Below are 17911 nucleotides of genomic sequence, written 5' to 3'. Positions count from 1 at the left end.
ACAAAAACAAGTGAAATACAAGGGTCTTCATCCAATTGATAGTTCTCACATCCTAAATAAAGTTATCTTATGGAATGTTTTCAAACTAATGTCATGCATTAAGGTAAAGGACCTCATACCAAATGTTAGGTTAGGTGTGGTTGGGGTAGCTCTAGGTAATAACTCCGTGTCGGGTATTTCTTTGGAAATTACAGTTTCCTATAGAATTTGGGTTGTTATTAAGACTGTACTGTTATTTTTTGGGGGTCGATTGTAATTAGTAACCTCCAGGGGCCAGTAGGTACTAAACACAGCGGAATACATTTGACGCCCCAATCCCTAGTGGCTTTCGTATTCGTGGGACCGTTCCTTGCAGTCCGTGCGGAGTTAGTACTAGCTAGCCTATTGCCTAGAATTACCGTACTTTTTCGAGTCCAAGATAGGATAATGGTTTAAAGTAAAATTTTACCTAAAAGTGGCCACTAACATTTTTGTTGATATCCTACTACCTACCTAGCCCAGTGTTCAACCATAGCCCAAGCCATTTCTGTTTACAAAGACAGATCTCTACTGCTACTTCATTTGGTATCTGGGCTGAGCTAATGATTATAGCTATGATGATCTTTTTTACTTGAATAATAAACCACCGTAATTCCGGGGAGAAGTGTCATTCTATAAGTAAGTACACAGAAAATATCTAAGACCCATAGGAACTCGTCCCATGGAACAACAAACATGGTAGCTAGCCTAGTAGGTAGCCCTGTGATGTTAACAGTTCACTGAAACTCTTTTGATGTTTGTCACTTGAAAGTATTACCTAAAGAGGCTAATGTTAAGTTTTAATTTGATAAATATTCGATAAACCACTTACCTTTCGATGACAAATAATGTTCACTGAAACTGTTTCTGAAAAAAAAGATTATAAGCCAAACAATAGTATCATCACAATCTTTTGTAAACAACACAGAGTCAGTACTAAGATGCGTTCACCAGTTGTGGTGACCTTTACAATTGCTCACCTAGTCCTTAAATATTATCTCTGGCATTCTCAACACTTCGATTTCTTGGAGGCAATTTTAAATCCATTATTGACTACCGTAGATATGTATTGCTGCGCCTGTACAACTAAAATAAAATATAATTTTGAAAAATATTAATAATACGATTTAGAAAAAAATACACGAAATATGATCTTCAAAAATTACACTAGTTTTTTTTTTTCTTTTTCACCAGTAACTGTCAACACAAAATCAGCACTTAATACTTACAGCAGATTTGCTTTTGCCAATGTGAGGCATAAGTTACTGGCTCTTGTGAAATTTGATCCATAAAACGTCAAGTAGACGTTGGAGAATTCACTTATGCTGAAGCGTCCTACTGAGCCAAAATAGGCTGAAACTTTAATTTTTGTTCTTACCACAACGTCATGAAAATAAGCCAAATATTCGAATGCTGTAAATGATTTGTTTTTATTTAGGCTACCATACACTACATTACAATATATACAGTTGGTCATTATACACATACATACAATGTTATTAAAACCTTAAAATTTATAAATAATACTTATGTTCACTGTCTGTACATCTTTAGTTGAATATTGGTACAATTCCTGAAATATTTACACGGACACCAACCAAGTCCCCTGGTTCTGTCATATGAACCTGAATTTCAGCGGTTCAAAATGACCAAAAACAGGCCAAGAATGATTACGGTTCACTAGAACTGAATTTTATACTGAAAACCTAAAGAGTCACTTTTGATGAAATGAAATTTCTTTACACAATTACAACAGATATATCGACAGTTTTAAGCTGATTTGTATTGACCAAGGTTCAAATGTATTCTTTTTCAGTAGCACTCTACAACCATGACATGATATTGTTACTGTGCTAAAAAAATAATGCTAAATCATTGTTAAACTTAACCTCAATTATATTTGGCATTGTAAAACCTTGGTCAATGATGCAATCTTGATTTTGAAAATACTACTGTGTTTATAGGATGTTCACTGTAGGTCACTATAAATGTACTACCACGATATAGTCTTTCATCTAACGGAACTGTCACATCGAAACATCTTAAATGTATGTCATTGTACTTTCATCTTTAATCATTACCCTTCTAATATAGTTTTACACTCCTTCACGTTGTAGACGCCGTTTTTGTCTGCATGTTTCCAGATAGTATCTGTAATCCTCACGCGTGAAAGTTCAAAGTACAAGTAAGACGCTGCATCATTTTTTATGTTAAACCTTCTACAATATCTAAAATAAAGTAATATTTTACGAATTCGAAATTTTGTTGACGCTATGCCGGACTATACATAGATCAATCAGTATAAACTCGGTGATATTTGTCTCATTGCTAACCCTGTTTTCAAAAGTCATATCGGCAAGGTATGTTAACGAATGGTGTAATCTTGTAATGGAATATAGTTTATGTTAATCAACGGAATAATAAAAATATTGTTTAATATCCTTCGGACTAAGATGGTTCACTTTCTTCCTTAAGATTTCATCTCACTATGTAGAAAAAAGTGAAAATTGTTTGATCCACAATGACAGTATGCACAAGTAATATGCACAAGTAAATAACAAATGTTTCACCTGTTTATATAGTTAATTTACATAAAATTGTGCAACATGATGTGTCACAGAAACCGGGAGAAGGTTGCAGGAAGGGTCGGTCCTTCAGCACTGTCCAGTGAGTTCACCTAGGTCTAGTGAATACATGGTCTAGATCTTGAAGTTCACACTGCTGCTTCAGCTTAGGGAATGAACTACCGATTCAACTGGGTGCCCTTTCACGAAGAAGAATCACCCCGACCCAAACGGAGCGATGCCACTGTCTACATCGTCGTTAGCGAATGAATTGTTCACGTAAATCGAAGAGCTCCCTGTGCTGCTGGAGTCTGAGTGACGCCGGTCGAGTGACGCGAGGAAGGCGGCATGTTGAAACGTGGGCTCATATTTAGAATATTGGTAATGGATGGTTGAGTCCAACTGCTGAAGCGAAGTGGAGCGTTTGAAGGTGGGCTTGTTGTTCCTGTTGTTGAGGGACGTGCTGCTGAAACTCCTGCTAGGCGCCAGGGGTCTGGACGACCCTACACTGGTCGTTGAAACAGTGGATGTGGTCGACAATGCTTTGCCATTTCCAGACTCGCTGGAATCGGTGCTCTGATAACCCGAGTCTTCCTGCTTCAGTTTAGTCTCCTTTTCCTTGCGGTCTAAACTGGCCATGTACTGCTGTAGCTGCATGATTGAGATTTTGTCCTTGTCCTCCTTTGAGTCATCGGCATTTTCTATTATCCTTCTCCACGTACGCTTGATGCTGTCGGCACCACTTTTCTCTTTGAAGTGTTTCTCTAGTTCCGTCTTTGCTTTAAGAGCTAAAGCAATCTCCATACCCTTAGACATGTGCTCGCCCTCGACACAGTCGTCTGTCATGTCTCTCAGCTTTGCCAAGAATCCACTCTTCTGTTCTCTGCTCAGTGAAGTCTGCCGACGCAGTGATGGTGATCGGCCAATGGTTGAAAGAATGAACTCTCCACTAACTCTGGCTTCACTGCCAGGTGACCCTGGTGGTTCCATATTGCCATAGCCATTCACAATCTGGTGGTCAAGGCTTGACTCCACAGCTTTTCCAAGTGTGTCACCCTCCTGGTCACTTTTCGGTGATGATGGCGATGACGATGATGAAGCTGATGATGTTGAACTTTCTAGTGATCCTGATGAGTAAGAACTAAGTTTGGGAACACTGCCCCTGGACTCAGAGTCTACGGCAGTGTTCCCTAGCCCTAAAAAATGTCTCGTGTCTTCTTCCTCATGAAGAGGGGACAGTCTGTTGGCATCGTGTATTGTGTGAGCGAGCAGACCATGGAGGATAGATCGTGCTTCTTCCTCAGTTAGCTCAGGAATTGAGCCTCCACTGGATGATCTGGAAAGGGATTCTGTAACAAATTTTTTCCTCGACTTTTCAGGCAACTTAGGACGCTCTGAGTCAGATTCTGTTTCATATCTCTTGTTTGACTTCTGAGGGAGAGGTGGACGGACATTTCTGCCCTTGGGAGGAAGAACGGGAGAGGCGTCATTGTCTGGCGTTCTTGTGTTTTTTGGTGGCAATGGAGGTCTAATTTCCTTCTGTTCTTTATTACTGGGACTTGAGCTGCGGAAATTCAGATTGATGCTTGAACCTGTGACTGGAAGTGGGCTACTGCTAACTTCAGAGTCTGAGGAGTTCCTCTGGAATTTCATCTCTTGATAATCCTTGAAGGTTCTCATCTTCTTTTGAGTGTCACTGTTGTTCACAATAGTATTATTATTATTCTCGTTAGCACTGCTAATATTACTAAGATAAAATGATCCTGGTGTTTTTGATGGTGGATTGGAAAACTTTACGGGAGAGTATGAGCGCTCAGGTGAAACATGCTTGTAGTTTCTTATACTCCTGTTGCTACTTCGTGACTCATATATGTCTAAGAGGCTTTTGTCCTTATTCTTGCTGGCCTCACCCGGAAGTGACATTCTTCTCTGGGCTTTCTTTCTTTCAAGACTGCTGTTATCTTTATTTTCTGATTTATCATTCTTTTTTACTTTTGGTCTCTCTAGAGAGTCCTGAATTATACTTCCATTTCGTTGCACCCTTTTGCCCTTTTTCTCTAGAGTGTCTTGGTCAAACCCTGATGACGGCACTTCACTTTCATTGTTCATGTTGTCAACAACTGGTATGGTCACTTTGCAACCAGAGTAAACGGGACTTGAGCAAGTTTCTGGAATAGTGACTTCACTAACGTGAGATTCAGGATTACTGTAAATATTGTATAATGCTTCGTCATCAATTCTATCTTTGTCAATCTGAATTTCACTTATGTTATTCTTAGCCTTTGGTTTTGATGGAGCTTTTCTCCTTGGTCTCTGTTTCCCTTCTCCAGGGAAACGAATCTCCTCGTATGTATGGTCCTCCTCACTGTCTTTCATCTTATTTCCGTCCCTTATTTTTTCATACGAAGCATCATTGCTCTTGGCTAAACGAGACATTGTCTTAGCACCAGTATTCTTGTTGAAAATCTCATTTCTTGCTGTCATTTCTTCCTCCCTTGGAAGCTGCCTCGATAATGACTTGATTTCATGTTTGTCTTTCCTCTTGCGTTCAACGGAACCTCTGCGGCCTGGTTTTGTGTCCGAGTAAGTACTGTCAGAGTCGCTCGGAGTCATTTTTGGCATCTTCGATTCAGCTTCACTCAGAAGGTCATTCAAAGAGTCATCCTCAGAACCATATGAGGTATTTAGACTATCCTCTGGCAGGATGGGGACTTGTTGACGGGGTCGGCGTGGATTTGAATCATAATGACGATGTTCACTTTGCCATGACAATGATCTCGTTACAGTATTCCTCGGTGGCAAGGGCTGACTCGGGGTGATGCTATCTTTGGCTGTATCATTAGAGCTGTTACCAGATTCTTTGACCTCATGGAAGGAAGTGCTACGTTGGGGAAGGGGTTTACTTTTCCTCGGTAGCGTTGGGGGCTTGCTGTTTTTCTCTGGCAGTGGTGGAGGCAGCCCTTCCTTTTGGGACATGCCTACGCGTGAATCAAACACAACATTTTGCTTGTCAGACATTCTTGTGTATGAATTTTTACTCTCCAGCGTTTGCAGCCATTTCTGAACTTTCCCTTCATTATTACCAGTTCCAGATTTATTCTTTTCAACCGTGCTGTCAGGAGAGGCTTCATATTTATTCTTGTTCTTTGATCTGCTCAGACTAGACTTGGGCGAGATAGCCTCTCCAACCTTCTTCATTCTATTGAAAGTGGCCATCATTTCTTGCCTGAAATTCTCAAAAGTATTGTTCAAGTCTGTGAGTCTCTTGCCATCTCTCAATACGCTCCTCAGCATAGATGGCTTAATAAGTTCAGGGAAATCATCATCTAGTTCATTGGGTGACTCCATACGAGCATTGACAGGCTTTGGAGGGGGTGGTTTGGGAGCCTGAGCTTTTTGGTTTTGGGATCCATACATCCCTTCGACTGGAGGAAGCCGCGGTTTTAGATCTAAAGTTCTTATGATTTCACTAACTATACTTTGGCCCTGGCTGTTGACTCTTCGCGCAAGCTTCCTCAGCGTAGAGCTCCGGCTGTCATCTTCGCGTGGCTTGCGTTCCAGAGAATCACTCTGGATGCTGTGGTCGCTCGAGTACTTGGTCTCTTCCTCCTCCACGTCGTTGAGTTCCTGGTCGTCAATGGGGAGAGTTATCTGGCTGCAAGTCTCTGTAGACCTGCTCATGGGTCTAGAGGGATGTTCGTAATCTTCTTCTGGTATGTCAATTAGGCTTGGCTGATACATCTTCATTTTCATCTTGCTCTTAGCAATTGTGATCATCTCTCGAATCCTTTCCAAAAACTCGAGAGCCGCTGGCGGAGGAGACTGGAATCACAGAATGATAACTTTTAGATTTCTAGCTTAATGGAAAGAAGTTGGCTTTGATTAGCATCGTAAGAGCTACTTTCGAAAAAGGCACGTAACTTCATCAGATATTTCTTTTCTCCTAAAGGAAGACTAAACAAATAAATAAAATGTATCATTCATATAATATGGAAAAATGTAATTCAAATTATGCTCATAATACTCAAAGTTGTGAAATACTGGTCTTGAGAGTTATGTAACCAATGACTATTTGCTTGTCAAGCTTTTATGATATATATTTTTTTTTTTTACCAAACAAATGAATTGAGGGATAATACCTTCAGCATAACACCACGTCTCTCACCTGTAACATTTCGGGTTCGAAATATGCAGGGTTGAAATAAAGCTTTTTCTTAGCCTGGGCTGCTTGAATATCGGCTGTAGGAGTCACCATAGGAACAGGTCGAGGCTCGCCTGCTTCAACAGCAGATTCACCTTCAGAAAAAAAAACCCTCACAGTGAAAAGAAGTGGATGATATGCATTAAGGGGTGAATCTAACTTAATTTGAAATACACCCACGAAATCTGAGTTTTGCACTAAAAATGGAAAACTTTTCTACTGATACATCACACTACAGTAACACTGATGGAATATTGCAAATTTCATATGAAGACTATCAGTAGGTCTCATGTCAAATGTAAAAAAAATCAGATACCGAAAGCATCAGGGTCTCTTGAGTCTCCTGTGTAGGGAATGCCTAAGGGGTCCTTCATCACTTCTATATCTCTTTCTGAATATTTTAGTTTGTTTATTTAAATAATGTAAAGTCAATAACCAAAGATGTTTTTGAAAATATGATGTTAGGAGAGACCTAATGGCGCATGTGAAACATTTGTATAATGCATAAGTTATAAAAGATCACATACAAATAAAATAAAATAATGTACCAGTCAATCTGCAACAAAAGAATCAGACGGTTCTAAAAGGACTTTGAAAACATTTTCAATTATCTTGATTCATAACAGTAATCTATAAAACTTTAGACAATATTGATAAAACCTAGATAATTCATGTCTTAATTCATTCGTTATTACAATACTGTTTGTGAAAACTTAAAACTGTTGATGAAATAATCACTGCATGTATACGAAACCAAATAAAAACAGGAAACATATACATAAATGTTGAGTTCTGTGTATTTGGTTTGCAGGTACTGTATTAATTTGTGCTAATTCTACTACCGGAAGGACTCCGATTTTATACAAAAGGTAATGAATCATACAAAGACAAACAAGGGAGTAAACAGGCAAATAAATAAAGAAAATGAAAGAGGCCAAGAAACAAAAGAACTTGCGCTGTAGTTTGAATGGAAATGAACACGAAGACTAAAGTCCTTCTCACCTAGAGTCTCCACAACGGCAAGATGAGACCTGGGAGCTTTCTCTAAGCCATCCGAAGGCTCGTGGCACGCCCCTCTACCCATGCCCTCTCCATGGACTACAGCCGTGGTGAAGGTCACGCCGTTGCGCTCCTGCAGAAGAGGGGGGGAAAGGAATGACACTATCTTTTCAGTCAGTTTTAAGGGGATGGGATGCTGACTGAGTAACTAAGCTGAGAAAAAGTCTGTCTTTCTAAAACATGAGATTCCAAGGGAATTTCATAACTGTGCAAAATAATTTTGATATGTAAAGGAATATACGTAAAGAATATGTGCTTAAATGTAAGTTACTCTTCAGGAATAGTCGTGGTTCAGCATGAAGTACTGAAATCCAAAATTATGGATTTCACGGCATATTAAAAAAATTGATTTCGTTTACTTAAGAACTAACTTGCATGAACAGCCAAGATTATAAGTATTATTTTTGAATTCAGTGGGAGACACGACTTCATAAATTGCCTTAATAATGAATTCCAAGAAAATAAGAAGCAAATAAGGCATTACAAATCACAAACAGCTTTGTTATTCTGTTAGCATTCAAAATTCACTGGAAAACTTTGATTATAAAAAGTGACAAATTGACAAATTCCACGAAAAAATAAGGAGGAAATATTACTGTGCAAGTTACAAAACATATTCTTAGAAGCAAATATTACTGTACAAATTACAATATATATTTTTATCGTTTTTGGCAGTCAATTAAGGACAGGAACAGTAAGAAGATCTGGTTGACAGTGAGTCCAACGCAGCTCTAAGTAGCTATCACTCCTCGTTACCCTGTTGGCTCTCCTCGCCCTCGAGGCCATGGAGAGGTCGACGATGTCCTCGTGATCGGAGTCATCCTCGGAGGACACCAGCGACGGCTTGGGAAGGGCTCGGCCAGGCCGTCTGTCCGCGGCACCAGTTCCTCCTCCTCCTCCTCCTCCTCCCCCTCCCCCTCCGCCGCCTCTACCTTTGGCGTGAGTTCGAAGGCCCTCCTCGGCCAGTTTGCTTCTGGGGAGAATGGAAAGACGTTAGCATGGGATACATAAGTTCCTAGTCTAGTTCTCAACTACCTTTTGTTTATTTATAAATATTTTTTGTTCACTGAATTACTTGTTTGTTATTTATTTTCATCTTTATTCTACAAAACCTGATTATTAATTTTGTTCTCCTTTATGTAAAAGGCGAATATCACGATAAGCTGGCTTAACACGCTATTAGATGTTGGGATTTGTTCTAAATGAATGGTCGTATTACTAGTAATAATAACAAGGACTACAACAGAAGCACCAACAACAATGACAATAATGATAATAACAGCTACAGGACTTTTTATAAAAATAACAGATAAAACACATTGTTTTACAAAACGAAAGCTGACCTAAGTATGATCATCATGATTTTGGGAAGATATTATCTAATAAATTTTCTCACATTAGTTTATCCCTCTTCATTATAGATTTAGCGTGTTAGTTTGCGAACTTATCTCTTACCGTGTTAGTCCATTTCTCTCTATTTTTTCTCTCGTTCTCAAGTTATTTGCACTCTAGAGTGATCTGCAGACACCTGAATTATTACCTCAGCTGCATCAGGTTTGGCTTTCTCTTTCTGCTTTCGTTTTCCTTGACTTTCAAGACAATAAAACTCATTGCTTTCATGGGGATTAATCCTCGCTCTCTTTTGCTATCACAAACTTGTCATACTTTCGCTGATGAATCGTTGATGAGCCCCATGTGCAGAAAATTTCCATAATATTATATGTTTTATATACCTATACAGAAGGCTCACCAGCAATGCATCAACACACTCCCACAAACAATGCGCCCCTCACCTCCATCTTATACTCACGACTCGATGGAGTGAGTATAACATGGAGGTGAGGGGCGTAGTGTGTGTGTGTGTGTGTGTGTGTGTGTGTGTGTGTGTGTGTGTGTGTGTATGTGCGTATGTGTGTGTGTGTGTATTGCTGGTGAGCCTTCTGTATAGTTATATAAAGCATATAATATTACGGAAGTTTTCTGCACATGGGGCTCATCAACGGTTCCTTTGAACGAACGTCAATATCTATAACATCATCTGCTTCATAAACCTATACAAAAACCTCAAAAAACCCCACCCACAATGCGTCCATCACCTCCAATGCTAAAGTCACTCCAGCATTTCTTTGAAATCATTACCGTCTTTTGAGGCGAAATATAACCGTCAACCAACGAGAAACCCACTGACCTGTTGTGAGACCTCCGCTTTCGCCTCCTCACTTTGATGTATATCGTCATGGCCACGATGTACGTGATGGCGAGGCAGGTCACGACTAGGCCTATGATGACCCCTTCGCTGGACGAAAGGCCCGAGGACCCCACGCCCCGCACAGGCGCAGACACGGCTGTTTCCGCCGCTCCTCCTGATGGGGAAATAATATTGTGTGAAAGGACGCTGGCACTGCCATGAGGGAATTTCACAAGTGAATTTTTGTATCCATGAAAGTATCAAGAAGCTAATTACAGTTACCAGAGTTTTTTTTATTTTACTGTATTGAGACGGAAGCGAATATCAATTCGAATTCTAATAATAATAATAATAATAATAATAATAATAATAATAATAATAAAATATAATAATAATAATAATAATAATAATAATAATAAGTAATGCTACAAGCCTTTGGAGATATAAACATACAGGTTCAGCAGAGTTTTATTTCACAGCCAATAATGATAATGATAACTTTATGTTCTCCTGTCACCTATAAAATCAAAGGTTCACAAAAGGTATGTCAAACTAAAGAAACTTTTAAACCACAACATCTAAATATCGCAAAAATTCAAGAACAAACTTTCACAAACAGAACACTTTAATAATAATAATAATAATTTTCTATAACCTCACACTCATGAAATCACAAGATCAATAAAGGGCTTTGAAATTATCTTATGAAAGAATATTTTAGAATTACAATATCTAGATATCGCAAAAAATTTAAGAACAACTTTCACAGACAGAACTTTAAATAATAATAATAATAAATAATAATAATAATAATAATAATAATAATAATAATAATAATAATAATAATAATAATAATAATAAGTTTATATTACCCTTACACCTATGAAATCACAAGTTCAATAAAGGACTTTGAAATGATCTTATGAAAGAAACCTTTAGAACGACAACATCTAAATAATAATACTAATACTAATAATAATAATAATAATAATAATAATAATAATAATAATAATAATAATAATCTAGTAGGATCTTAATTACCAGGACTTCCAGCCACTCTGAAGGCCAGGCAAGGAGTGAACACAGGAGTATCGGGTTTGGCCGCGTCCCTGCAGATGAGAGTGACCATCACAAGGCGCCCTTCGGCCGCTACGCGGGCGGCTTCCTCTCCCACCCACTGGACGTAGGTACGTCCTCCGTCGCGAAATAACCTGGTGGGGAACGAGAGGGAAGAAGGAAGGAAGGAAGGTCATTCATTTATATTGGTGACTTTGCAGCAGCGATGGGGACTGGACTGAGGTGATGGTTATCTGAATTGGTATTAATCTCTCTCTCTCTCTCTCTCTCTCTGTCTGTCATGTCATCTCTTTATCTCTCTCCCTCACCGTAAATCAGTCACATTTTTCTCTCATTTTGCGCAGTAGTTTTCCCACATTATTTTCTATTGTATAAAAATATAGCATTTTTTAAAAGTTAAATATTTCAATTATTGCTATGCCTTTCAAACTGCAATGGACCATTAATTTTATTCGTAATAATTATGATCCTCAAAGTACCTACAGAAGCATTATTATGTAGCACTGAGTCAGTCTCAGAATTATATAAGGAAATAGTTCAGACGGAAAGAAAGTTCTCATGTAACAGGTTTTAATAATAATAATAATAATAATAATAATAATAATAATAATAATAATAATAATAATAATAATTCTATTTTTCTAATAATAGCTTTCTCTCTGCTACTAGAACTGGCGAGTATCCCAGAAATTGACTCCTCCTTATGAGTAATATCGGCGCAATACTCGCCAGTTGTAGTAGCAGAGAGAAACGCTTTTGTTAGAAAAATAGAGGGGACTATTTACAAGTTGAATGCAGCTGATGCAGCAATATCTTTCAATAATAATAATAATAATAATAATAATAATAATAATAATAATAATAATAATAATAATAATATTTTGATAGGAGATCCTCTTTTAGGCAAATACTGAGAAGCGGATTGTAAGAAAAATAGAAAAAAAATCAACTCGCTTAATTCTGCCCTTATCTTCAACAGAATAATAATAATAATAATAATAATAATAATAATAATAATAATAATAATAATAATAATAATAATAATAATAATAATAATAATAATAATAAGGGAGGGATCATGGTATATATCTATGTTTGTCTATATACCCATATATATAATATACACAAACTGACAAGTTACACTCACCTGAAGGGCGGTTCGAAGGTAGTGGTATTGGGCATATTCTTCCAGCCGTCAGGAGTGAGGATGCTGCCCTTGGTGACGACACACACAGGTGACATGAGAGGAGTCCCGCCATGTTGTAGTCCTATGAAGGATGGGCATAAATGTAGAGACATTAGGCTAACGGAGAGACGTAGAAAGCCATGCTTGACCTATGAGTATTATATGGGTCTGGAAAGTTAAACAGAAAAACGCGTGTTTGGGGCATTCTGAGATCTGGAATGAATTTGCGGATAAATGTGAAGGAGATTTTTGGACCTAGAATAAGCATACCAAAAAAATGCCTGGATCATTTGATGGATTTAGAAAGTGACACGTATGAATTTCTCGAGTTACTTCAAAGATTTGGAAAGTAAAAGAAAAACTGCGTCAGATTAACCTTATGGATCCACTCTGGACATTTCATGGATCTCTCAAAAAGTGACAGTAATTGTACAAACAAAGGCAAGGCTCATTTCTGTAGTTTTTTCTAGCACCTTTCCGCTAAACCTTACAACGAGTAGCCAATGAAAGGGGCAAATACCAGCATTAACTTAAGCGGGACATATCCTTCAAGCCAAAGGTAAGGTGCATTAAAAAGAATTCCTTGCGGTACGCCGTGATTTTGCTTGGATGAATCAGACCCATTGTTTATTTCTAGGGGCGACCAATCAGCTATCATTTGTTCCTAATTATATACATACAACTATCTTCACCTCCTCTCTGCTTTGATCTTTTCTTCAGTCACAATGACATTGTTGCTCTGTTCTATATACCAAATAAGCTAATGGCCTTTTCGACTGAGTTCGTGAATATAAGAGTTTATTAAGAACAATAACAGTAACTACATAAATACAAATTGAAAACTCTAGGTTTCAGCAAATTAAGAATGCTCTTACTATCATTATATCTGAAAACTTATCAGAAATCAAATCCTCTCATAAAGTTATATGACTATATTATAAAATGTCTATTGTAAAGTCATCAATTTAATTTGATGACATTGAAATTCAAAGCTAATTTTAAAATCATATATTAACAAAGAGATTATATATATACATACATACATACATACATACATACATATATATAATATATGTATATATATATATATATATATATAATATATATAATATATATATATAATATATATATATGCTTTGCAAAAAATCACAGTAGATGCACGTGAAATAAGCGAATACCCCAGGAAAATGCTAGGCAGAAATCCAAGCGCTCTCGTCTTGACTAAGACATTGTCAAGGAACGAATTAATGTCTTAATAAAGACGAAAGCGCTTGGATTTCTGCCTATCGTTTTCCTGTGGTATTTCATTTATATATATATATATATATATATATATATATATATATATGTATATATATATACACACATATATATATATATATATATATTATATATATATATATATATATATATATATATATAAATGTGCGTATGCATACAAACCTAGCAGCGCTACTTCAGCCGTAGGGTGGACCAACTGATGTTTGAGAGGCATGAAGACGTACGGAATCTTCTCTGCTCCTGTGCTGCTTACGAAATCAGCCAAGATACATTCTGCAATGAAAAATAAATGTGTTAATGTGGCTTCGTTTAAAAACACCACGACATGACCGTTTCGGGTTGGATTTAGACTTCATTTTTGTTTTGGTGTTTATTTCATGTAAGGGTAAATTGTCACATTTTTAGTCTTGTCTCTTGTTTTTTTCGTTTTTTAATTACTATTGGTCGTGTCTGTTCTTTTCCCGTTGCTGAATAACCACCGGTTCCATGCAACGTAAAACATCATGCAAACAAACAAACAAACAATGTTCCTTTGAGTTCGTTGCTAGAAAGCTAGTCATCACTATGGCCAAATGAAGTTTAGTTCAAGATTTATGACGTTCAAATGAATCCACTCAGAAATACCCAGTCTGAGCTTCATCGGAATGAAAAAGATTTCCAAATCCTCTCTAAAGCAAACTCTTGTGAAGAGCCAACGACATTGGAAGGAAACTGACATTTAGGCAGTTTTTCATTTCAGCTGAACATGTTTTGATTCTCCTTTTCTGTTTTCCCCTTGTTAACTTTTTCATAGTTTCTCATTTTTTTTTTTTTACGTTTTCAGTTTGAGAATTTTCATATGTTCAGATTATGCTCATATTCCTGTTTACAATGTTAATTGATGGTTCTCTAAGGAAGTTAACCTTTTCTTTAAATAGTTTGAGAATGACTCCAGAAAGAGTCGAATCTTTACCAGAATGAAAATGTTGCCTGTCCTTTACGTGTTAAGTTTGTTGCCTTGTTAATAATAATAATAATAATAATAATAATAATAATAATAATAATAATAATAATAATAATAATACATTCATATATGCATACATACAAGCCTAACTCATGGAAAAGTCATGTCCATTGCCTTGTTAATATAATAATAATCATAACATTATGAAAATAATAATAATAATACAAGCCTAACTCAAGCTAAAGTCAAGCTTATTGCCTTGTTAATAATAATAATAATAATAATAATAATAATAATAATAATAATAACAATAATAATAACCCTGACTCAAAGAAAAGTGAACTTTGCTGCCTTGTTAATAATAATACCATACTAACACAAGGAAAAGTCAAGTTTATCGCCTTGTTAATAATAATAATAATAATAATAATAATAATAATAATAATAATAATAATAATAATAATAATAATAGTAACACAAGCTTCAGTCAAGGAAAAGAGGAACATATTTTACAATCGTGGCCTGTAAAGAAGGAAGCGTTGAGTTGTGCCCAAAGATATGTAAGCGAGTCAATAGGCCGAGAGCATAATGGCAAACATTTTTTATATAGCAACCCAGGAGGCATTACGGGCTAAGGTGTTTGCTTCCCTCGAATACCCGAGGGTATAGCGGAATGTGGGAGTGACGTAGATGGTATTCAATCCCTTGTCAAAATAGGTGTTTTGTTCTGAGGTACTGTGATGTATACTGTCACCTGCGGTGATATCACTATCGCTTACTCGGGGAGTTGTTCTTGCTGGTATGGCTGGGGGAGGGGGGGGGGGGGTCTGAAATTGCTGCTTCGCGTTGAGTTAAGGATGCAGGAATTTAACGATATGATAATTATGATTTATTTATAAAAATGAAAATGTAAAAATAAATAATGTGTATGTTAAATAGTAGAGAAAAATAATTTCTAATAAAATATAGCGCATTTATTTTGATTTTCGTTGGTGCAAAAACACTGTTTGACCGTAGATTTTAGCACGTGCCCTGAGCAAGCTGGCGGTCGGATCACGCCTTGTTTCTTCATACAATTGTCTTCTAGTGGATGTATTAACCGAAGGTGGTATTTCAGGAGCGACTCTGGCAATCAGTTAAAAAAAATAATGAAGCACCCACACACACACATTTGCAAGCAGTCGAGTATATATAATATATAATATCTATATATATATATATATATATATAGTATATATATATATATATATATAATATATATAGAGAGAGAGAGAGAGAGATGACGAGAGAGAGAGAGAGAGAGAGAGAGGAGAGAGATTAGAGAGAGAGAGAGAGAGAGAGAGATTAAAATAAACCTACAATAGATCTCCGAAGCACACCTGCATACTCTAACCACCTATACGAGCAACAAGAATCAGCTCACGCCGATTAATTCGGTAAATTTTTCGACGTTTTCATCACAGCCAAACGGTTTCAAACACACCTAAGGTCTCCTCGATTAATTAAGTCAGCTCAGACGTAAACGGTCGTCTTCAGTGGCCCAGACGGTTAAGGTCACCCGTAAATGCCGATTCAAAGAACATAAGAGGGTCCAAAGAATGAATATTTAGCGCTCGACGACCAACGAGTCACTATTCTGTATCTTCAGTCACGTACTTCTGATTCGTAACGTATAACAGCCTCCTGTAGGAGACGGATCTAGCAAAGGACTCAAGATGCACAAGAGCCCTTGGGAAATACTCCTTACCCTTACCTCACGATATGCGTCCCAAGCGATTGATTGCCGTCCTTTCCCTCTTGCCATGCGCGTCACACGCCCAAATCGTAAAAATTAGTCAGGCAGATAATGTTGCGCCCTTTTGCATTGTCTCCCACACACCTGAGAGATGATCTGATATTCCGGAGGGTAGTCTCTATTTCACGGTTGAATAACTATAAAAAGACTTGCTCTCTTGCATATAGATTTCCTCTGCAGTTGCGGAAGCTATCAGATGGTTGTCGGTTGGTTGAGGATTCTAATGACTTTGTCGAGGCTCTTTTCAGGTTGACCACTGTTTCTGTTAGCTGGAATAAATTTCCCACAGTTCTGGATTATTTCTAAAGAGTTTTCTGAGTATTCTGACAATTTGCAAAGACCTCTAACAGTTTTGCCCATGGCTAACCCTTGTTTCACACCGTTCTGACTAGGGTGACCTTGGTTTCTGACAGTTTTGTCAGTGGTTGACTTTGGTTTCAAATAGTTTTGCTAATGGCTGACCTTGGTTTGTAACAGTTCTGCCAATGGTTGACCTTGGCTTCTAACAGGTCTGAGATGGCTGATCTTGGTTTCTGAATGTTTTTCCAGTGGCTGACCTTAGAGTCTGTTTTCTGTCTGGTTGGCCTTGATTTCTAACAGTTCTGCCAATGGTTGACCTTGACCTTGGTGTCTAACAGTTCTTACAACTGTTGAGCAAAGTTTTTTTAACAGGTTTCCAAAGCCTGACCATGGTTCCTAGCAGTTGATTGAGGATTTGAACAATCATTGAAATCTTCCTGTAAAAGTAAACCAAGTTTCATAACAGACGAAGAAAAGTCACCAGCAGCAAGCTAAGGTTTCACATTCGTGTAACGATCACAAGGGCGTCCCAGAACCCCGCCATGATTGCCTAATGGACCAATACCTTGATGATTCCCTTTAGGCTGGCGCGAGGCCGAGTCATTTGGGTGTCATTACTGATATTTCACGGTCTGTTATTTGGTCGTATACTGTCATGACGTTTATTTACCGCGATTAGCGATGACAGTTATCCGACTTTCTACCGCGGGCCATAATTACGATTTAATTTTTTGAAATATAGTTAACAAGGAGATTCATACACACACACACACACACACACACACACACACACTATCTCTACTTCATTACTAATTTAATACACGTCATGTCTGTGGGTGCGAGTATGTTCGTAAGGCTACGGAACATATACACGACTAAAGCCGTTTTGTACGCATGCGCGTATATTTTCAAACGTACTCTGGTTCAGAGATTGATTCCTTCTTTGTAGAATCCTGCTCAAAAATTAGTCGCTTTATGTAACAATGGCAAAGTGAGTTGCGCTGACTCGTAAAATATTTGGTTAATAAACTTACATGAATACTCCCAGATTCAATGATATTTTTAAGGAGAGAGAGAGAGAGAGAGAGAGAGAGAGAGAGAGAGAGAGAGAGAGATTCACTTACATGGAATACTCCCAGACTCAATATTTTTAAGGAGAGAGAGAGAGAGAGAGAGAGAGAGAGAGAGAGAGAGAGAGAGAGAGGAGGAGGAGGAGGAAGCGGCAATCATTGGCACCAGCAGCGACCCATAACACTCATCTTCGATACGATAATTGCTGTAGGATGAGGCGGGATCCTT

The 17911-nt window shown here is 37.7% G+C and overlaps 1 protein-coding gene across 4 annotated transcripts in view; it reads right to left on the bottom strand.

The window, feature by feature from the left end:
* Window positions 1-1423: 1423 nt before the first annotated feature.
* The window catches only part of LOC135207865 (uncharacterized), a 174494-nt gene continuing 158006 nt past the window's right edge, over window positions 1424-17911 (bottom strand). For 3 of the 4 annotated variants that reach the window (XM_064239758.1, XM_064239748.1, XM_064239767.1), the window contains 8 exons: window positions 13737-13847; window positions 12255-12375; window positions 11072-11241; window positions 10031-10205; window positions 8599-8815; window positions 7786-7915; window positions 6748-6878; window positions 1424-6404 (listed from right to left, as the gene is read on the bottom strand). In XM_064239758.1, coding sequence (XP_064095828.1) covers window positions 2799-6404; window positions 6748-6878; window positions 7786-7915; window positions 8599-8815; window positions 10031-10205; window positions 11072-11241; window positions 12255-12375; window positions 13737-13847 — 4661 coding nt within the window. In that variant the 3' untranslated portion in view covers window positions 1424-2798. The remainder of the gene's footprint in view (window positions 6405-6747; window positions 6879-7785; window positions 7916-8598; window positions 8816-10030; window positions 10206-11071; window positions 11242-12254; window positions 12376-13736; window positions 13848-17911) is intronic. The other variant, XM_064239776.1, reaches the window with a different exon arrangement.

Source organism: Macrobrachium nipponense, chromosome 11, assembly GCF_015104395.2.
Source record: "Macrobrachium nipponense isolate FS-2020 chromosome 11, ASM1510439v2, whole genome shotgun sequence".
Classification (NCBI taxonomy): domain Eukaryota; kingdom Metazoa; phylum Arthropoda; class Malacostraca; order Decapoda; family Palaemonidae; genus Macrobrachium; species Macrobrachium nipponense.
The sequence above is the reverse complement of the archived record's forward strand: the minus strand, read 5'-3'. Positions and strand labels throughout refer to the sequence as shown.